The sequence below is a fragment of the Cololabis saira genome, chromosome 10, assembly GCF_033807715.1.
Source record: "Cololabis saira isolate AMF1-May2022 chromosome 10, fColSai1.1, whole genome shotgun sequence".
In the NCBI taxonomy this organism is placed as follows: Eukaryota; Metazoa; Chordata; class Actinopteri; order Beloniformes; family Belonidae; genus Cololabis; species Cololabis saira.
This window is the reverse complement of record NC_084596.1, coordinates 20,825,138-20,848,296: the sequence shown is the minus strand read 5'-3', so window position 1 is coordinate 20,848,296 and position 23,159 is coordinate 20,825,138. Positions and strand designations below refer to the sequence as shown.

The 23,159-nt window shown below is 37.7% G+C and overlaps 1 protein-coding gene across 1 annotated transcript; it reads right to left on the bottom strand.

Annotated features, from left to right (window-relative positions):
* Nucleotides 1-3,935: 3,935 nt before the first annotated feature.
* LOC133452576 (mitochondrial import inner membrane translocase subunit TIM44-like) lies at nucleotides 3,936-15,250 on the bottom strand. The gene is made up of 13 exons (XM_061731980.1): nucleotides 15,206-15,250; nucleotides 12,949-13,053; nucleotides 12,692-12,856; nucleotides 12,511-12,591; nucleotides 11,995-12,144; nucleotides 11,633-11,763; nucleotides 11,395-11,480; nucleotides 11,067-11,159; nucleotides 10,679-10,803; nucleotides 10,135-10,185; nucleotides 7,659-7,748; nucleotides 6,655-6,765; nucleotides 3,936-6,373 (listed from the first exon to the last, which is right to left on the bottom strand). Exons 1-13 carry the CDS (start codon nucleotides 15,233-15,235, stop codon nucleotides 6,254-6,256), a joined length of 1,338 nt encoding a protein of 445 aa, XP_061587964.1. The 5' UTR covers nucleotides 15,236-15,250; the 3' UTR covers nucleotides 3,936-6,253.
* Nucleotides 15,251-23,159: the final 7,909 nt, after the last annotated feature.

The following is a 23,159-nucleotide window of genomic DNA, read 5'->3' as shown; positions in this document are numbered from 1 at the left end:
GTACAGTCAACTTAATTGTGTTAAGTTTACTTTATTTATCAAAATTAAGCTAACTTTATTTACCAAAATTAATTTGACTTTACTTGCAAAAGAAATTTTGTACATACTAAAAATTAAGTACTTTATACAAAGACTAGTCCTTCGTGATCTACATAAAAATCTCATGCGAAAAAGTTGCCTTAATTTTTTTAAAGTAGATCAAGCAAGATATTTTTTTACTGTGGTGTTCTACTTAAACAAATAAAAGCATGTTTCATCTAAACGTTGGTCAATCTGCCCAATATATTAAAATTGTTCTTTTGATTTTATTGTACCTTGCTGTCCTTGTGCTTTTTGTTTGTTTTTGTTTCTTGTGTGAATCTGTTATCTTCACCATTGTTGCTGTAATTATTTCCTAATTTTATAGTTTTGTCACCTTGCCTTGATTTAAAAGTTTAAAAAAAAGTGTGCTGTTGGAGGCAGACAACCATCTCACTTCCGCGTCGACGCTCATGTGGAAGTTTGGTTGCAGTTCCTCGACTGACCGGCAGGGGCTGCAAAAGCGAGTCAATACTGACTAATGGATGAAGCAGTCAGTCATTCAGTGCGTCCGAAATGCCATACTAAACAGTATATACTCAAAAAGTATACTTAAGTTCGGCACACTTTTGAGTAAATATCAGTAGTATGCATTAATTCGGACGTACTACTCAGAGTAGTCCTGCCGTTGGGAGGGGGAGTTGTTACCATGGTAACAACTCCTGTCACAGCAGCAGTAGCAGCACCGCTCCGCTCTTTCCCCTTTATCCTGGCCTAAACAAGATGACATTATATAATATTAATATATACCAATATTATAATATTAATATTATATAATAATATTTTTATACGTAATACTTATGACATATACGTATCTGCGCAGCACTTAGCAACCAAACACCGCTGCATTGCATTGTGGGAAGTTTCTGCTTAGCTAGTGTCCATCAATCCATACTAATACATTTCTCAGGAATGAGTATGGATAGCGAGCGCATACTATTGTGTACGTACTAATGTTTCGGACGTGCTAAAAATTTTCACATACTGTTTTTGCTACTCATTAGGGTGGAAGGATGGAATTTCGGACGCAGCCATTGATTTCTGAAGACCGGTTTTGAAGCCCGTTTTCCTTCGTATGAGTGCATCGTTTTTGCTCAACTATCCGACTGGAACATGTCAAGAGTTAGCTTTGCTCCCAGCTCCTTCAGCCGATCCCTGCCGTACACCGCCAGATGTTTCCAGCGAGCTGGAGGCAGAACGAACCGACATTTTCCAACTGTATATATGAGCAGATTTCACTAGTTTGTGTAAGAGCGTTTCAGTAGTATCTGTGAGCACATTTCAGTTGTATATGTGAGTGGATACATTTCCAGTTGTATGTATGAGAGCATTTCACCTGTGTGTATGAGAGATTTCACAAGTGAGTGTCCGAGGTTTTCAGTATAGTGTGTAAAGAGTTGGATTTCATATTTGTTTATGAACGCTAATTCAGAATTATGTCCCTCACGGCACCTCATAAACCACTACCCATGTTACCCATTGGTTTCTGAAGAGCAATTACCTGTGAACCTGACGAAAACACACCCACTGTGACTGTATGTAAATCAAGGTTAGCTGTGTCTACCAGCGAATCCAGACATTCCTGCCACTACAGCTGCAGCTACCGTTGGACATTTGCAGCAGAAAATGTCATATGTTGATTCGATGGCAAAATCCAAAATTACTGCTGATGCTGTGTTAGTACAAGCTACTGACGGCTTTGGTAAGTTTGGTAGCATGACAGTTATGCATAGGAGTGTAATAATCGCTAGCCATTGGCTGAGCTGATTGTCAATCATTCATATTAGACATAAATCAGAATGAAATTGGTGAATAGGCATTGACAGAGCAGTCAGAGCTCCCTCTGAGTGAAAAACTGGGGTACACTCTGGAGAAGGTTGCCCAAAGACTGCGGTTTATTTGACTTACTTTGTAAATGCTCAAAAGCAAGGCTAAAATCATAGATCTGCATACACTGGCTCCAATACTGTGTTAACCTGTAGAGTAAGCAATTTATTGGAGAATTAATAGATTTGTATATGACACAATTTTTTATCTAACTATGTCAAACTGCATTACAGGTTTTGCTGAGTTGCCAGATATTATATGATGAGGATGGACAACATAACAAGCAGCATCACCTGACTGCACCTGTGGCTTTGCTCCAGATACTCACTGTGAGATGTAATTAAATGACACAATTAAAACTCTACAAACACTGGAACAGACTGCAGTTCTGTACACTTCCACATCTCCCCTGCCTGAGGCTGCATGGGTTCTCCCTGTAGGTTTAATTAAAAGTGAGAGTATTGCAACATTGGCCCGAGGTTCATAATCTTGTCTCACCGAGCCGTCCTCCTGTGGGCCGCCCACTGCGGTCATAATTGATAAGAGTCTCCAACCTACATATTTATGAAATTCAATGCTTCCACTGCCATCTTTATTGTTATGTGAGCTACGTCTGCTGTAGTTCAGGGAGGAGGCAGCTACGGGATACTTATGACCTATGATAATAGGTCACAAATAGATGTGGGTTGCTGGCACGAGTTTCTTAAACATATTGCAAGAAACTCACAACAGTTGAGAGATTCTTCATCTATACCTAAGAGTTACTGGTCAGCAGTACTCGAGTTGTAAAAACAAAATCAGGGGGGATGGTGGATTTTATCATATGGGGACAGATAATTTGTGCTGATAACAAATAATATAATAAATTACAAATAATAGCACTGACCAAAACACCTGCAGAAATACTGCAGGAATGACATAGCAGCAGTTAAATGCAGCCTTCTGTAAGCTTTAAATATCCACTGGGCTTACATCTAATACATCAAAACACAGGATAAGTAAAATGGATCACTGCAAAAACTCAAAATCTTAACAGAAATATTTGTCTTGTTTCTAGTTAAAATGTCTCATTTTAGTAAAAAAATCTCATTACACTTAAAACAAGACTCATCACTGGAAAAAACAACAATTTTCACCTGTTTCAAGTAGATTTTCACTTGAAATAAGTAGAAAAATCTGCCAGTGGAACAAGATCTTTTTGCTTGGAATAAGAAGATAAATCCCACTGACAGATTTTCCTACTTATTTCAAGTGAAAATTGACTTGAAGCAGGTGAAAATTGTCGAATAAGTTATTTTTCTGGTGATGACTCTGAATGTTGAAATAGCAGTAAAACCACATTCATTGATGAAATGACATAAGGGATGGAAAGGGGGGATGGCAGTTTTACAGGGGGGATGATTTTGACCGTTTTTATTTCAGGGGGGATGCCATCCCCCCTCATCTCGAGTACTGCTGGTCAGGAACTATTGTGTGTAGTTAATCGTGATAGGTCTAATTTTGGACAGAATTTTCTGGGTGGTTGCATAAGTGAATATCAGTCAGGAAACCAGATTACTTGGGGAAGATTTGAGTTAAGTGATGGTGACAACTGTTGCCTCTCTCTGTATGAAGTCTGCATGTTCTGACCGTGTTTCCCTCCAGGTATTCTTCACTTTCCTGTGTACAAAAACAGGCCAGTTAAGCTGACTTGTGACTTCTGGAGTGTGGGCCTGTGATGCTCTGGCAGTTTGCTCAGGGTGTACCTCCCTTTGGTCCAGTGAGCTGGGATAAGCTTCGGCAGATACCCGTGACCCTGCTCTTAGTACTCCATGACGTTGCCATTAACTATATAGAAATAAATATTTGACCAAGGTTTTGTTTGTTAGGAGATGCATCATATTTCGGCAGAAGGGAAAAGACTAGTGTGTGTGGCAGTTGTAATTTAGATCCTAATACAACCATATGTGTTGAGTTATCAGCCTGTGTCAATAGCCATGTGCATACTGTATATCAAATCATTTAACTTTATAAATAAGACAAAAGACAAACACAGTTTTCAGAGTTTAATCTCAGCTTGTGAGCACAGATGTGATGTATTCAGAGCTGCGGACTCTAATCATAGAACCGTCCTTATTTCATTGACATATTAATGAAATGAGCATCCAACTCATGAATTGCTTGAATTTTTCTTATCAAAATAACCGATGAAGATGGAACATAGACAAAAATTAATCATTGAATATTTCTGGCCCCTGGAAGCCGTAATGATTACAGCTGTGGAAGTGTTACGCAGAACAAACATGATCTGTTGACGCGTACACATAGTGGGAGGGAAGAACAACAAAAAAACAAAAAAACTTCTGGTTATTGGAACAAACAAAAATATAAAATGCTTTCTTTGATATTCTTGGACTCTGAATATGGCAGTTTAGATGACAGATAAATAATTTAACATACAGTTTGTCCTGCGGGCAGAAAGTATAACACCATTGAATCTTATTTGTATAAATTTGCTTCAATAAAAAAAAAAAAAGTCATCCAAAATACACTAAAAACTGAGTGCAGATTAGGTGGTGTGACAAACCTTTTCACACAGGACAAATGTCAATAATAATCCTGGCCAGCAGTAACTATTCACTCCATGAAAATTCACTCATGAAATGACATTCACAGCCAACTCCACTAGTTCAGAACGTACCAATCTAATCACAGCGAGGCGGGGACACGCTTTATGCAATTGCTCATACCAATAAAAACCAGTTTAAAACAGCCAAGATGGCTGCAGAATGGATAATAACATCCTGGAAGAACATGTTCTTCCTGAACAAAAATCAACAACAGTCATTCAGTCTGGTTATAGCTCTGCCATTGTCACAGTGTTTGCTTTTCAGATGGGTTGTATGCATATACACCGACATCAATCCAGAGGAACCAGACTCATTATCAGTAATGTGGAGGAAAAGAAGCAGAATGGCTGCACCATAAACACACAATAACTTATAAAAGAGAACTATGCTCAATATCTGCATGTTATGAGCTGATATTAACATTCAGACACAAACATGATTCAGAATGGAGGTAAAATGAAGTGCAGCTTGAGGAAGCACCATTACAAAGAAGCAGACACAGTAAATCATCACCTTGAGAGTAAAAGTAATGTTACATTAGACTCGCAGAGGAGAGGTTACAGGACAGAATTTGGAAGCACAGATCTCTAAATTTTATATTTTATACTTTGTCATATTGTTTTGCATTTTTTAAGCTTCTTATAAGGTTTTGGCTTGAAGAGAAATAAGTAATGTCTACATTCAAGTCTTGAAAGCCTTGATGGATGACTTCACCTTCTCTCATTTCTGCCTTTTACGGTGATGGGAAGGGTGGTTTTTAATAAATAGGTATTTAAGTCTAAAATGAATCATTTTTTAGGCCCAGTTTGACCAGCTATTATCAATATTACTGCTGTTGTCATACTCTACCAAGATGGTTGCAGCTCGTTCAACAGTCAGCTGCATGTGGGACGAACCGTGCCGGGTTGCTGGGTCAACAGTCTCAAACAGAAAATAAATATATTTCATACAGTATTTCTGTCAAAGCAGCTAATTATAGCTTTTTTTAGATGCATAAACAGGGCAATTACGAGTTACTTTCTAAGCGTTCCCAAACTACAATCACCCATCTTGAAAGTAAGCTGAAGGCATATAGAGCAGAGACGAATGAAGGACGGAAGCTGCTGATTGCACTTTTCTTCCTGTGAAAACATGGTGCTGATGCAGGAATGTAGGTTACATTTTCATTTTCTGCTCCATTACTAAACCAAGATTGTGATGAGTATTGGGTTCTGATTCAAACGACCCTCAAAAGTGCCAGCAGACATAACATTGCGTCCACTGTTTTCCAGCCACTTGTCACCAGATCTTTTTGAATCTTTCCACTCGGACAGTTTCGATGGACTGACTGCTGAATGACTCAATGGAGGCTCCAGGTAGCTTTTTAAATAAATAAGTGCTATGTTCACATGCCGGTCGATCCAAACGCCGAGCTGACCAGTATGAGAAACAACACTTTATGACTGGCTGTAGATTTCAGTGAATATGCCAAGCGGTAGCTCTCCATGAGGTATGTGTATATATGTATACGTATATACATGTGCCAGAGTGGTCGAGTTCATATTTCTGCACAAAAATCCTCTGGGTATCGATGGGAATGTGTGCAGACAGTCACAAAGGAGCAGGGCTTTACTCTGCCCTCTTGTTTTAATGTACAGCAGACAGAATGAGCAGGTATTCCAGATACGCGGCCGCATCTTCAGGCCTTCCTCTCAGATTGTGTCCCGGATGAACCTGCATGCTTCATCCTCCCCCTCCTCCTAAAGGACCTGCTCAGTGCTGGAAGCGGAGATGTCCAGGAGCCTCCAGGCTGACTTTGGGTTCAGCTCCTCCTGGTCACGGCACAAGGCCCAGACATACATCATCCTCATCACCTTCTCCTATTGAGGGAGGAAACCATCAGCAAGTCAGTTCCACATACACAGTATAAAGGGCATTTTTCTAGACTCAAGTTTAACAATCACTTACGAAAAGATGAACAAACACAAGTCATGCTATCCAAACTGTCACCAAATAAAATGTGTGTATTTTTGAGACTTAAAAATTAAATGTAAATCCAATGTGTGTAACGGATGGAAATCGGATGTGATTAGAGCCATTTGGGTTGTTTACGTGCGTCTGATTGGAAATGTAAGATTCAATAACTTAGCGGTTGACTGACCGGATCTCCCTCCACGATATCCCCTTTGGGGCCGCGGATCACCATGATGACCTGAGCCTGGAAGGTGATTATCAGCACTGGGCCCTGGTCCATCATCTTACCCATCGCAAGCTAAACCACAGGGAAATACATTGACATTTAAAAAAAAAAAAAAGAGCGAGAGAGAGAAGTACACAATTTCTTGTTATTACATCTACTCGGATTTCTAAATCTCATTCTGTGTAAATACTTATTGTATCATTATCATTGTGACATTATCCCAAGTTTAAAAGCCTATGGGACAGGTAGGAGTTATTTTTTTTAAGATATGAAAGTCCAAACAATCTCAAGACTACTTTTGACTCTGGCTTTGGAGACGATATACTGTAAAGCCATTTCCACCTTGTCAGCTTCCTTTGCTTCTAACACATTTTCTGACACATGGTTAAAAAAGGAAAAGAGAATAAAATCTTGATTGTCATTAGAGGGAGTAGAAGAGAATAAATTACACTTTTTTTAAAGAGAAAAAATAAGTGAGGATAAGAGATGTATACAAGACAAACAAAAGAACCGTATCTGTAAATGTAACTTTGGAAATACAAGACTGTCTCAGAAAATTTGAATATTGTGATAAAGTTCTTTATTTTCTGTAATGCAATTAAAAGAAACAAAAATGTCATACATTCTGGATTCGTTACAAATCAACTGAAATGTTGCAAGCCTTTTATCATTTTAATATTGCTGATTATGGCTTACAGTTTAAGATTCTCAGAATATTCAAATTTTTTGAGATAGGATATTTGAGTTTTCTTAAGCTGTAAGCCATGATCAGCAATATTAAAATAATAAAAGGCTTGCAATATTTCAGTTGATTTGTAATGAATCCAGAATGTATGACATGTTTGCATTACAGAAAATAAAGGACTTTATTAAAGGACTAATTTTCTAAGACAGTCCTGTACACAAGACGGGACAGAGTAAAGTTAGGTGTCCTGACACCTAACTGTTTACGAGAAAGAACTTACATCGATGTTATCAATGTCAAGGACTTTAGACTGGAAAAGAAGCCCCAAAGACTTGGCCTGCTGGATGGGATGAGCCAGCTGACTGAACGTCTGAGAACAAGCACAAGAAAACAGATCCAGCATGAAGCATCATCAGTATCACTACTCTGAAGACATTCAACAGCCCTGGACCAGGGGGGATTATGACCATCTAAAAAAACTTAGAAATAAATAATGCTTGTGTTATAACATATACTTTGATATTTGTCTAGTTGATTGCAGATAGTAGGAACCAAAAAGATATTTATCATTTTGTCTCAATTCTAAAATCATTAATTAATATACAGCCATTCCTGGATTTCGTGTTTGCAACATGTTCAGAAAAAAAAAGTTGAGAAGGGACAACTCCAGGTTTATAATAAAATATTAAAAATAATAATAATTATATTATTACAAACAGCAAAAAATAGGTGATTGTAAAAAATATTTGGTACAAAAAGCAGCATCTATAAAAGGTTGAGTGACCCCTACTTGCATGAGGGGGAAAAAAAAAACAACAACACTGAAATGTTTGAAAATAATCTTATTAAAAAAGATTTAAAGGGGTTTGAAAATTTCTCCTGCTATAGTGTGTATATCATTAAACAATTTAAGGAATCTGGGGGAATCTCAGGACAGGAGAGAGAGCCTAAACTGACATTTGATCTCTGATCCCCCTGACAGCCCTGCAGTAACTGTACAAACACGTGGGCAGCTGATTACTTTACAATATACACATGTAGCTACAAATCCCATTTTAAACTTGCTGTGCAAAAACAAGTTTTTTTGTTGACCTTGTCTGTGATGGTACAGGGTTATATCAATAATATCTCGCCAGGAGACTATAATCTAATTCAAACATTGATTAAATGCATAGATCAAATTAAAGGGTAGATGTGCCAGAATTCTTTTTCAGTTAAATGAATACAAACCAGAAATAATAGTGTTTGGATCCAAGAAAGAAAGATTAAATGTCAACACTCAGCTTCGAGCAGTGAAGCTATAGTGAACCAATAGCCAAGCCAGATATCTGGGAGTGGTTCTGGATTTGGACCTGAATTTTAACAGCCACATTAGGGCAGTAGTGAAGTCAGCCTGTTATCACCTGAAGAACATATTGAGGGTTAAAGGACCGATGTCTCAGCAGGACTTAGAAAAACTTTCCAGCTTTCATCTTCAGTAGACTGGACTACTGTAACGCTGTTCTCACGGGTCTCCCTAGAACATCCATCAAACAGCTGCAGTTAGTTACGAGTCCTCACTAAGACCAGGAGAGTGCACCATGTAACTCCAGTTCTTAGATCTTTACACTGGCTTCCTGTCTGTCGGAGGGTAGATTTTAAAATCCTGCTGTTTGTCAATAAATCTCTGAAGGGTCTCGGGCCAAAATACATCTCTGATCTACTGGTCCATTATAATGAAAACCCTCAGGTCGTCAGGGCCACTCCTACTTTCTATACCCAGGGTTAAAACCACAGTAAGACAGCATTCAGCTTTTATGCTCCTCACCTGTGGAACAAACTCCCAGAATGCATCAGGGCTCAACTTCTTTAAGTCAAGGATGAAAACCTTTTTATTTACTGCTGCGGTTCAGTAATCCACCATAATGCCCTGCAATTTTTATTTCTTGAAGGTCATCTGTTTTATTCTTTTTAACTTGTCTTTCATTTCTGCTTCTAAACTCTTTTTAGTATTTTTTTAATGTTTTATGTAAAGAACTGAATTGTCTTGTACATGAAATGTGCCATACAAATAAACTTGCCTTGATAAAGGTTATTTACACTTCTGTAACGCCAGCATCAACTCACAAAGGTAAACCAATTACACGAGGGCTGCCATGGAGCAACATCCACATCTTTTTTAACAAGACAAAAATCACATTCTGCACATGTGACAGACACGGTCGAGGACGGTGAAGGTGCTGGTACTGGAGCGACCTTCCTGCAGTCCTGACGTGTGCTTTATAAAGAAAATGAGGAGAATTTTGAAAAGAAAAATGCAACAATTACAATCTCAAATTATTCCACACCTTAAGACATGTTTGATGACTAGAAAAAAAAATGTAAACTGAAATACTTTATTACTTCTTATTCCTATTGAGAGGATGTCTGAAGTGCGGTGAGCAGAAATACTGCAAAGTAATAACTTTATAATCACAACTTGTTTCTGGAATGTCTTGCAGACCTCCAAATGAAAAAATAAATAATCATTGATAAATAACCCTTAGTTTAAGAGTAAAAAACAAATAAATCTTTGATTTATATTATCTGCCCTGTAATAAAAAGTATTGTTAAGGGTAAAAATTCCTTTTTTTGGTGATAAAGTTTCAATTGTTATGATTCAGGGCTGCAAATGACAGCAGATTATCATATCAATTCTTCATTGGTGATTTAATTAAGTATACATTTAAAATAAATTAAATAAACAGCACATGTTGAGGTGATGATGTGTAACTTACAGCTTCATAGCACCAGTCTTTTAATATGTCCAGCTCTCCACGTATCATAGCCTGCAGGGAGGAAAAGTGAAACCAGACACTTTACAACTGAACAAATCTTCATTACTAAAGCTACTTTCTGAAGTCAAACAGAGTCAATGGCAATCTAAATGTAAATAGTCTACCATAAAATATAATGGTATTTTCCTGTAAACGGAATTACTACATATGTTTATATAACATTTTGTGCACTTATTTGTCTGCAGGCTATTTCTGAAGTTGAACTCAAACTATAGCCATCTAATTATTGGTTTTGGTGATTTAAACGGGAACAAAGGCCCAACACGCTATTCCGCGTTCTTCCAGACATTAGTCATTTTAATGAGGAGATGAACTGCAGAGTTTGCAGTCATTTGACACAAGAAACAATGGATTTACTGAATCTTGTCTGAGGTTGGGCTTAAAATTTTTTTTTAAAACATGCCATTTGAAGCAAAACCCTCATCTGAGAGTCTCCTCTGTAAAATGTCCCTATTTATGAGAAAAGAGTGAAAGCAAAACATACCTCCAGTATGTTTGGGATGATGTCCTTCTCACACTGTTTGAGGAAAGAGTCTTTGTCAAAGTTGGGGTCTGCTTTCACAATCTCTGTTAGCACTTCTGACATTTCTGTTTTAGAGAAAAAGCCACCTGGAAACACAGCAAAAAAAAACCATGAGGCGCAAAGTAAAAAACAAAAAAACAAATAGACACCACTTGATGCTAGAAATGTGACATGGCACATCTTAATATCAACAGTTACAGAGAACAAAAAATGAGCTCAACATCGAGTATACAGTCAACTGCTAACCCCTTTGTTACTGACAAACAAATTTACCCAGCTGATGAATGACATGAGTGACCTGGCAGTTGAGAGTAACCTTTCAATAATACTGAATACAACAGAGAATTACCAAGGAAGTCAGTGACTCTGTCAGTCACAGCTCTGGATGCTCTGATGAGGGTATTGTCACTTTCATCATATTTCATCTTCATCTCAAAGAATCCTGAAAATAAAAACAGAAAACTCAGGTGAAGATTAATTGATTAAAAGAAAAAAAAAATGAGTCAATAGATAATGATATACAAAGCAAGAAGCTATGCAGCAAACATGTGATTAACCGTCTCCATAATCACCTAGTGCCTGCACTGTTTAGGTACTTTGTGCATTTCACTATAAACAAGCAGTCTGCTGCCGCCTGCTGTCTGGAAACGAAATTAAACATTCATATATTAACTTACTGTTAAAAACGGCATTATTGTCCTTGAAGTCCTTCCACTGTTGGTACCATTTTGAATCCTTATGAAGAACAACCCCCATAGCTTCCCTATATCACAAAAAAGCAAGAAAAATCAAGTAATCAGGAGGTAACCAAATAGCTGCAGAGTTGTGGGTAAAGGACCGGTGACGTACATATACGATTGTTACAGAACCCGAAGTTATGAGTCAATAAACAATTAAGTCCAAACAGTTACTCACTCATTTGCCTCAAACACTGTGGTGCTGTCAGCTCCTTTAGACGAGAAATCGCTCCTCATCCTCAGCTGAGCAGGAGCCCTGTAAGGACCAGCATCACCAACGTCGATCTCTTTCTTCATCGACTCCACACCCTGCAAAAAGTTTAGAAGTTCTAGCAGGTGTTGACTGTGGTTGAGGGTTGACACAAGTCAGCTATATTCGGCATTACTGGTAAGAAAAAAAAATCAAATCAGAGGCTCAGAGGCCCAGATAACTCGTGAAGTAAATGTGAACGGATTAGGGATTATGAGGATTATGAACCAAATGCTCCTGCAGAGATGCTGTAATAATGAGGATGAAACCACCACACTTTTCTGTCTGACCTGTGAGATAGCCTTAAACGCGCTGGTCCTGCCCAGTTTTTCTCCACCTTTGGACACAGATTCAGCTGAGTGCATGGCCGCCTTGGCTGCCTCTCCCATTCCTTCCTTGATCTTCTTTCCAATGTCTGTGCGGGTCACCTCCTCAAGACCCTTCCGGATAAAATCAACACAAACCAGTAAGCTTTGAAGTGCATGACTGATTAGACACCGACTAAACTTCTTTACATTTAAAGCTTTTTTATTTTTTTCACCTCACTGCAGTGCAAGTTACTTGAGGGAAACTTAAAGCAAGACTGAGCATCAGATTCCACAACATTTCTAAGTAATATCAACATCTGACTAATCAAAATATAAAAAGTCAACATTTCAAGTGGATCAAAACATTTAATGAAAGTTGTCCCAAGAATTGACATCGTTAAAAAAAATTCTGGGAAAGTGTAAGTGTGTTTTTGATCCACTTCAAATGTTGACTACTGTAGTTTCTTTGATAAGTATCTATGATTTCTTACGCCATACCTCTTTGACAGTGTCTGATAGAGAGCCAAAAGTCTTCTTAAACACCTCAGATGTCTTCGCAGTTTCAGCTTCAATAGATTTCTACCAAAAGAAGAAAACAACATCAAACATTCAAATCCCTGTTCAGGATGCTAAATTACCAATTACACTTGAATTTGGACATTTCCCAAAGCACCCTTACATATTTCTTGCGGGCCTGCTGAAGAGCATCAGACTCATCAAGCCTCTTGGCCTCTTCTCTGAACTTCTTGATGTTTTCCTTCATCTCCTGATTCTTACTGAACTCTTGACGGAGGTTATCAACAAACTCTCCGAAGAAACCTTTACGACCTGAGGAACATCGGATCTAAAAGCACAAACAAAGACTGTTGAGCGTTTTCCAGTGATGTCATCAGACAGCGACTCATTCAAAGGTAATCTGGATATGTGGGCTTATACCTGCATCGCTGCAGCTGGGCTCCAGCGTGATCCGTGCAGGTTTCCTCTCCAGGCCGCGGAGACCAGAGACCGGGAATACAGCGACAAAGCATTTCTGCCAACCAGCTGCAGCAGAAAAAACTGTGTAAATTCACAATTTCATCACAGTTTATAGTTCATTAAAGGGAAAAACAAAAATTAAATGTGTCAATGTGTCAGCTCTCTTTGGTTTAAATTTGAAAGTCTGTTCCTGGGAACCCAGATAGTGATTGTATGATGGTGGTGCAGGACATTACTGTCAACAAAACAAATATGATGTAAATCATCTGTGATGCCTAAAGCCTATTGAGATTGCATACAAACAGTCTTTGAAAATTCTAGATAAAAAGTCCAACACGTACCACCATTGTGCAATCTTGAAAAAATATGAACTTTTGAGCTGGGACAATATAATCAAATACTCAGATTGCATCCTTGTATATAAAATCCTCCATGGTCTAGCTCCACCTCCATTAAATATATTTATAAAGAAAAACATGAGCAGGTTAACCAGAGCAGGATCTAGAGCAGGGGCGTCAATTGGGTATGGCAAGGTATGGCAGCCGCCACACCTTGGCTTCAAGGGAAAATGTTTGTTTTCTAAATACATTTATGGAATTACTCTGTCTATTTGTATTGATTATTCTATTATTTAATACATATAAAATAAATACAAATGCAAATCAGAACAACATGATCGATTTCACAAGTTATTACACTGCAAAAACTCAAAATCTTGACAAGAATATTTGTCTTATTTCTAGTTAAAATGTCTAATTTTTAGTCAAAAAAATCTCATTACATTTAAGACAAGACTCAAAAACTCAAAAACAACAGTTTTCACCCATTTCAAGAAGATTTTCACTTAAAATAAGTAGAACATTTTTTTTGCTTGTAATGAGAAGATAAATCTTGTCCCACTGGTAGATTTTTCTACTTATTTCAATTGAAAATTTACTTGAAACAGGTGAAAATGGTCAAATAAGTTATTTTTCTGGCGATGACTCTTGTTTTAAGTGTAATGAGACTAAAAATGAGACATTTTAACTAGAAATAAGACAAATATTCCTGGTAAGATTTTGAGTTTTTGCAGTGTGAGCGAGACTGCATTTGAAAAAGTTCCAATTTTCTTGACCACACAGAAAAGCTACATAGCAGACTTCTGTGATGAGTATTTGCTGGACGTGTTGATTGATACTCTAGTTAAGTTCTGTGACTCGTAACCTTGCCATACCTTAGCTTCCACTGAATTGACGCCACTGATCTAGAGGTGACTGTATTGTCCCATTCAGAAAAAGTGCTTTTGGGCAGTCAGCGTTTTCATACCGAGCATCTCATACATGGAACACAAAGTACCAAATGTCATACGAGACACACCCACCCTCACCTCCTTCATTAAACCCTTAAGAACAAGCTTCTAGAGAATCAAGTCTGCACTCATATTACATCTTAGTGTATTTTATTGTATGTTTGATCTTATATCTTAGTGTATTTTATTGTGTTTTCTTCTATTGTGTATTTTACTGCTGTGTGTCATAATGCCTTGGACTGTATGTAATGTATGTGTGTCTGGAACTTTCTTTTACATCAACCTGCCCCAGGGACTAAAGATGCAAATTAGCCACTGGCTATAATCTAGCATATTTACATGAAAATGTTATTAATATGTACTGTTCCTGGTTCTTTTCCTTTAAAAAATAAAATACAAATACAAATGTCTAAGACTATTTTTAAAAAAAAATCCCTATCTGCATGCATCTTTTCCCTCAAAGCATATATGATGATAACCATCCCCACACAGAGAAACTGAATCATAATCTTACAGGGATGAGACCTAACTTGCCACGTATGTAACTCAAGTAATTGAGTCTTAAATAAAACGTATTTATGTGCAAGTGTTGCACCCGTGCATGTAAACACTGACACCATAGTTTTACACATTTTTTTCACTGCAGCAAACACAGTGCGTTATAGCCATGCTCTTAATTCATTAGACTTCCAATTGGCTCACTTTTAAATGAGCTTTAACCAGCTTGACACCATAAAAACCTTGGCGGTGGTCGGATGCGACGAGGCCTTTTTAAAGGGTCGTGTTCCACAACAAGACCCAGAAAAACTGCGTTCACACAACTGGACTCAACAACACTTAATCAGCAGCTGTGGACGTCTGATGCCTTAATGAAATAATGCGCGTCAATCGCGACAGCGGTCCCGCAGGACGTGGACTGCGTGGTCTCACCTCGGAGCACCGATACATGGAGGCCGCCATCTTGATCTGGAGCAGCGGGGAGAGCCGCGACCACGTGCGTCTCCGACACGGCCGGTGACGTAGGAGTCTGTCCGACCAATAGGCGCCCTGACACGGTAGGGGGCGGGGCCAGATGTCAGCTCGCTCTTAAAGGGACAGTTCACCTCAAGAAACCAAATATATAAGGGCGTTTTGCTTTCATAACTGCTGTATATAACATCAACATTCACAAACAGTTATAAGCAGTACTGGAGTTGAGGGGGATGAGGGGGGATGGCATCCCCCCTGAAATAAAAACATTCAAAATCATCCCCTCTGTAAAACTGCCATCCCCCCCTTTCCATCCCTTATGTCATTTCATCAATGAATGTGGTTCTACTGCTATTTCAACATTTAGAGTCATCACCAGAAAAATAACACCAGAAAAATAACTTATTTGACAATTTTCACCTGTTTCAAGTAAATTTTAACTTGAAATAAGCAGGAAAATCTGCCAGTGGGACAAGATTTATCTTCTTATTACAAGCAAAAAAATCTTGTTCCACTGGCAGATTTTTTTTACTTATTTTATTTATTTATTTTATTTTATTTATTGGTTTATTTGACAGGGACAATGCACATCAATAAAAACATTTTACATTTTAAGTGAAAATCTACTTGAAACAGGTGAAAATTGTTGTTTTTTCCAGTGATGAGTCTTGTTTTAAGTGTAATGAGATTTTTTTTACTAAAATAAGACATTTTAACTAGAAATAAGACAAATATTCTTGTTAAGATTTTGAGTTGTTGCAGTGATCCATTTTACTTATCCTGTGAAGGACAGAGTCATATTGATAAGTTCAGAAAACCGTTTTTTAATTGTTGTGTTTTGATGTATTTGATGTAAGCCCAGTGGATATTTAAAGCTTACAGAAGGCTGCATTTAACTGCTGCTATGTCATTCCTGCAGTATTTCTGCAGGTGTTTTGGTCACTGCTATTATTTGTAATATATTATATTATTTGTAATCAGCACAAATTATCTGCCCCCATATGATAAAATCCACCATCCCCCCTGATTTTTTTTTACAACTCGAGTACTGGTTATAAGTAATAAAATAATCTGCCATGAGCAGGCACTTTTATAAGCATATCTGTTTTATGATTTTGATGTTGTATTGATATGGGTATTTTAGTTAGTCATTTTTTTCTATTTTTTTGAAATTCTAAAATAATAAAAAAGGAAATATCCTGACATAATAATAATCATCATGATAACAACAATAATAAAACTGTTGTTTTATAGACCTACTTGAGCTTCCCCATTTCATGCAAACAAGTTCTGGTATTGTGCCTTTTCCTCATTTGAATGCATATATTCAAATGAGGGCTGACTGAGCTGACTGAGATGAGGGTGGACTCGCACCTGGTGAGATGGATCACTGACTATCTCCCAGAGAGACCACAGTAAGTCAGATTGAATGACTGCACATCTGACACCGTGATCAGCAGCACCGGAGCAGCACAAGGGACTGTGTTCTCCCCCGTCTTGTTCACTCTGTTCACCTTTGTCTTCCAGTATAACTCCGAGCTCTGCCACATTTAGAAATACTCTGACAACACTGGGATAGTTGGTTGTGTCAGGGATGGACTGGAGGAGGAGTACAGGAGCCCAATTGAGGACTTTGTGACGGGGTACAGTCCTAACCATCTGCAGTTAAACACTTCCAAGACCAAAGAGATGGTGGTGCACTTCCCAAGGAACAAGCCACATGATCTACACCCTGTTTCCAACAGGGGGGTTGACATGGAGGTGCTCAGTTGGATGACAAGCTGGACTGGTCACCAAACATGGACCCTACCTGCAGAAAGGGACAGAGCCGTCAGTACTTCCTGAGAAGGCTGGGGTCCTTTAACATCTGCAAAAGCTATTGCAGTTGTTTTACCAGTCTGTGGTGGCCAGTGTCCTCTTCTACACTGTGGTGTGCTGGGGAGGAAGCTGCAAGAAGAGGGCTGGACAGTGGTGAGGAGGGCTGGACAGAGTGGTGAGGAGGGCCGGTGGGTGGGCTGGACTCACTGGTGATGGTGGAAAATAGGATGACTCTGGACAAAATACTCTCCATCATGGACACAGCACCTCACCAGGCAATGGGGCGTGTTCAATGGCAGACTACCGTCACAATCGTGCTCCCCGGACAGCCTCAAGAAGTCTTTTGTCCCCCTGGCCATACGGCTGTGAAACATCTCACTGTCACGGCAGGGGAAAAGCACGCAGTGACCCCTGGACTCATCTTTCGCTTTTCTTTGTTCTCACTTCTCATCTGCACTGCTGTTTTTCTGTCCTCAGAGTCAGCCCTTAGTTACAGAATAGACTTTATTGTCATTATACTCAGGTTACAACGAGATTGGTTAGGATGTTCCCACCAGAGTGTGAAGGAAGCAATCAAAATAAGAGGAATAAATAAGTATAAAAAGCACAGTATAAAAACATAAAAGCAATAAAAACAATGAATGGATAAAGTGCACCAAACTGTGACCCATACATCCCTCCCACATCATTCAGAAAATACACCTGTTCTGTTATGTTATGTATTGTTCTGTTATGTTATGTATTGTTCTGTTATGCTATGTTATGTTATGTTATGTATTGTTATGTTATTTTATGTTATGTTATGTTATGTTATGTTATGTTATGTTATGTATTGTTATGTTATGTTATGTTATGTTATGTTATGTTATGTTGTGTTATGTTATGTTATGTAGTAATTGGACACTTTTATCAGACAATCACCTTATTTTTGCACCTTATTTTATTTTACTTTTGCAACTATTATTTTTGTATTATGTACAAATGTATATATGAATATATATTGTGATGATGAGCTAATACTGGGGAATATGTATATGTTGTTTGTGATTGTTCTTTTGCAAATACTGTTTACCAATCACTTTTGTGGTAATCGTCTGAAATAAATAAATTCATTCATTCACCTTAAATGTTTGCAACTAATTTCATATGTGACTGGTACTGGATGCCTTGAATATCTATCTATCTATCTATCTATCTATCTATCTATCTATCTATCTATCTATCTATCTATCTATCTATCTATCTATCTATCTATCTATCTATCTATCTATCTATCTATCTATCTATCTATCTATCTATCTATCTATCTATCTATCTATCTATCTATCTATCTATCTATCTATCGAACAAATGTATTTTCAGACTTTAAGGTTGAATATGTCGAATATTTATTAAAAATGTATTTCTAAAAAAATAATACATCCACGGTGCGTTTTGAGGTGTACAGAATGAAAGTATTGCTACTCCATACATTTTTATACATTTTTTTAGCCTGAATTACAGTTTTTCTCAGTCCCTTTGGTGCTATTCTCAGATCACTCTTAACATTTGCACAACACTTAGTGCATTTCTCAGAACAATTATCACAAACTGCAAAACCTAGTGGATGACCTGCAAAAGCGCGTCACTTGCTCAAAATGGATTGTCTATCCCTCAAAAGCAAGTACTCATGTCAATGAAACTGTCAGTGTCGTCAAAATGAGAAGTCCTGTCACCATCGTTTATGAGCATGATAGTCAAATGGCTTTGTCATGTTTTCATTAGGACACTATATTCTCTAAGAGTTTTCTAATGTAAAAAAAAAGGTCAGGACTTGGTGACACTACCTGAAAATGCTCAAGGCAGAACTATACACTACTTGTACAGCCATTTGAAAACTACAGTAAAGTTACACATTGCTGTAGTTAGGGGAGTAACTGAGTACAAGACACTGAATATGTATGTTTCACATTTTTACTGTATGCTCTTTGCAATTCTACAGCATTGTGCAAAAGAAAAATACACTACAGTCACTAATTTACTGTAGAACAAACATAAGAAACACCTTTTTGGTAAAGCTGTGCACAAATGTGAACAATACACTATAGCAGTACATATTCTAACTGAACATAGGTACAGTAAATCATTCTGGCACATCCAGACGTTCCTGTCTGTCTGGCCACATATTTTCATCTACATCACAACGGATATCATCCCTTGCAATGCAACGAGGAAAGTATCTTCTGGAGTGGCAAATCCACCCTCTGCATGAATCTGCTGTGATGTCGTCACATGCTGCATCCATGGCTGCTAGCAGGGCCATTTGTGTATGTGGACGCCGGTCATAAACCTTCCACCTCCAAGCAGAAAAAAACTCCTCAATCGGATTAAGGAATGGGGAGTAGGGAGGGAGATACTCGACCAGCATCCTGTCATCATGTGCAGCAAACCACTGCCTGACCAGAGGTGAAAGGTGAAAACGGACATTATCCCATACAACGACATAATTGCTCTGTTGGCCTCCACCCCTCTCATTCTCGGGGATTATATCCCTGTAAAGAGAGTCTAAAAAAGTGAGCAGGTGTTGTGTATTACAGTTTTTCTCAATCACTTTGGTACATTTTTCCAATCATTCTTGCAATTTGCAGAAGATCAAGTGCATTTCTCAAAACAGTTTGAACAAATAGCAAAACACTGTGGATCACCTGCAAAAGCCAGTCTCTTGCTCAAAATCCTTAGTCCATCCCTCAAAAGCAAGTTTTTGTGTCAATATACTTGTCAGTGCCATCAGAATGTTTAATCATTGTGTCATTGTGTACAGATAAGACAGTCAAATTCATTAGTCATGTTGGCAATTGAAGGCACTTTGAAGGGACATGTTGATGTAAAATGTGGTTTAGGTGTGATGACAAGTGTTGTACATTTGACCTCATATAATGTATACGTGTAAGATTGATTGGAAAAGACAAGATTCACATTTACAGAATGACTTCTTCATTGGCAAACATTGACATTGCAGTCCGTAAAGAAAAAAAAAAGACAGCACTGCACATAACAAAGGTGAAATACAATACGTAAGTGTAAACATAGGTCAAAAATATAAACATAGGTCAATGGCATTGTATAGAGCATCAGTGGAATAGGCTACTGTAATTTTGTATGGGGCATTACTGTATTGACATGTAAATACAGTAAACTCCATGTAATTCAGCACATACTGTTAGATTACACACCTGTTCTCTCTGCGGAAAGTTTGAATAATTGAGGACACAGTTGTTCTGCCAACATTTGGCTGCACCCTTCTCCCCGCTTCAGCCATAGTCAGCCCATGATTCAAAACATGGTCTACAAGTGTTGCTCTGATTTCATCAGGAACACGCATGTGTCCGCCTCTTCTGCCTCTTCCTCTTCCTACTCCTCCACCACGCAGCCTCACCCCTCTTCCTCTCCTTCTTCTTGGCTGTTGTCCTTCCATTGTCAGACATTGTAACTTTCTATTGTGCTCTGGTTACCTATATACTCCCCAGTAGATTGTTCATGAGATGCTCCCTTGAGCTCATTCAGAAAACTGTCGATCATTGGTTGATCAACTCTTTTCATTAGAGAAAGTCTAGATTCACCTGGGAGGAATTGACCAATTTAGATCATATTTACAGACAAATGTCTTATGGAAATGTATATATGCTTGACATGTTATGATGGCTTGGTAAATCATTTTGCATGTGAAGACTTATATGATGAACTATAGCCTAAATGTTTTGGGGAAAGAGACTATTTGATAGATTCCTATAACAAAGCATTTTGATTAGCATGACAAAAGCAATTGATAATGTACGAAAAAACTGAGAATTGTACATAATCATTTGCATGGATGGACAAAAGCATTTGCAATTTGTTCAATGCAATGAGAAACTGCCTTTTTCATCTGCACAAATGGCATGATGATGTGAAAACTGAACAAGAACTTTTGAGAATTTCAATTCTGATGTGAGAAATGTACCAAACCAATTGAGAAAAACTGTATATGGACCAATGCGTGGGATATGGGTGAGGACTCCATTCTCCGAGATGGCTGCACACATTGTGATATTTCCTCCGCGTTGGCCTGGGATGTCAGTGGTTGCAACTAAATGCTTCACACACCTCCTCATGAGTGAAAACTGAAGTTCACCTGAGAGCAATTGTTCAATTTAGAGAGATTTCCAGGAAAATATGATAAAGAAAGGTATTACAGTAAATTAGCTTGACACAATTTGATAACTTGTTCAACAATTTTGTATGTAATGACTAAAGCAATGAAATGAGGACTATTAGTTTTTTAGGAAATGACTATTCAGCGTCCATAAGTATAGTTCATTTTGACTGACATGACATAAACAAATGATAATGTTGTAAAACAGCAGAGAATTGTATGAGAGCAACTGATACATGTCCAAAAGCATTTGCAATTTGTTCAGAGGAAGGAGAAACTGCTACTATGATGTGGACAAAGGACTACATGTTGTGGAGGTTGAACTAATAGTTATGAGAACTTTCATTCTGATCTGAGAATAGCACCAAAGCGACTGAGAAAAACTGTAATATTTTAAAAAATTTTGAATTTGAGATGAGTAGACACTACATGCCCAAAACCCTTAAAATTATGATTTACGAATATAACAGTTAAGTAAGCAGTGACACACACTGTTGGCTGTTTAGGACAAATAAACAAGAAAGGTAAGCACAATAAATGATTCCCTGTGCAGTATTTTTTGGCGAGCTTTTACCAATTCATGGCATGGTATGAGTTGCATATTGGCAAAAAATTTAAAATTAAAATCACGTTGGTGTCCCCCCCAATCCTGACATCGGATCTGCACCCCTGATTTAACCACCTTATTAGTTTATGTTATAATGTAGGCAGTACTCGAGTTGTAAAAATAAAATCAGGGGGGATGGTGGATTTTATCATGTGGGTACAGATAATTTGTGCTGATTACAAATGATATAATATATTACAAATAATAGCAGTGACCAAAACACCTGCAGAAATACTGCAGGAATGAGATAGCAGCAGTTAAATGCAGCCTTCTGTAAGCTTTAAATATCCACTGGGCTTACATCAAATATATCAAGACACAACAATAAAAAACAGTTTTCTGAACTTATCAATATGACTCTGTCCTTCACAGGATAAGTGAAATGGATCACTGCAAAAACTCAAAATCTTAACAAGAATATCAGTCTTATTTCTAGTTAAAATGTCTCATTTTAGTAAAAAAAATCTAACTACACTTAAAACAAGACTCATCACTGGAAAAAACTATTTTCACCTGTTTCAAGTAGATTTTCACTTAAAATAAGTAGAAAAATCTGCCAGTGGAACAAGATTTTATTGCTTGTAATGAGAAGATAAATCTTGTCCCACTGGCAGATTTTCCTACTTATTTCACGTGAAAATTTACTTGAAACAGGTGGAAATTGTCAAAGAAGTTATTTTTCTGGTGGTGGGAAAAGATGCATGCAGATAGGGATTTTTTTTTTAAAAGAGTCTTTGTATTTGTATTTTATTTTCAAAGGAAAAGAACCAGGGACAGTACATATTAATAACATTTTCATGTAAATATGCTAGATTATAGCCAGTGGCTAATTTGCATCTTTAGTCCCTGGGGCAGATGATGTAAAAGAAGGTTCCAGACACACATACATTACATACAGTCCAAGAAATGATGACACACAGCAGTAAAATACACAATTCAGATTCAGATTCAGAAAACTTTATTAATCCCCGAGGGGCAATTGCAGGACAACTGAGCAGCAAGACGTTGAAAATCTCAAATAGAACAAGAATGAAGTAGAATAAAAATGAACAGGGCATGTCTCCTTATGTACAAAAAAATATATATATTATGCAAATGTCAGAAAAAATATACAAATGTCAGAAAAATCTACAAATCTACAAGATTTTATTGCTTGTAATGAGAAGATAAATCTTGTCCCACTGGGAGATTTTCCTACTTATTTCAAGTGAAAATTTACCTGAAACAGGTGAAAATTGTCAAATAAGTTATTTTTCTGGTGATGACTCTAAATGTTGAAATAGCAGTAAAAACCACATTCATTGATGAAATGACATAAG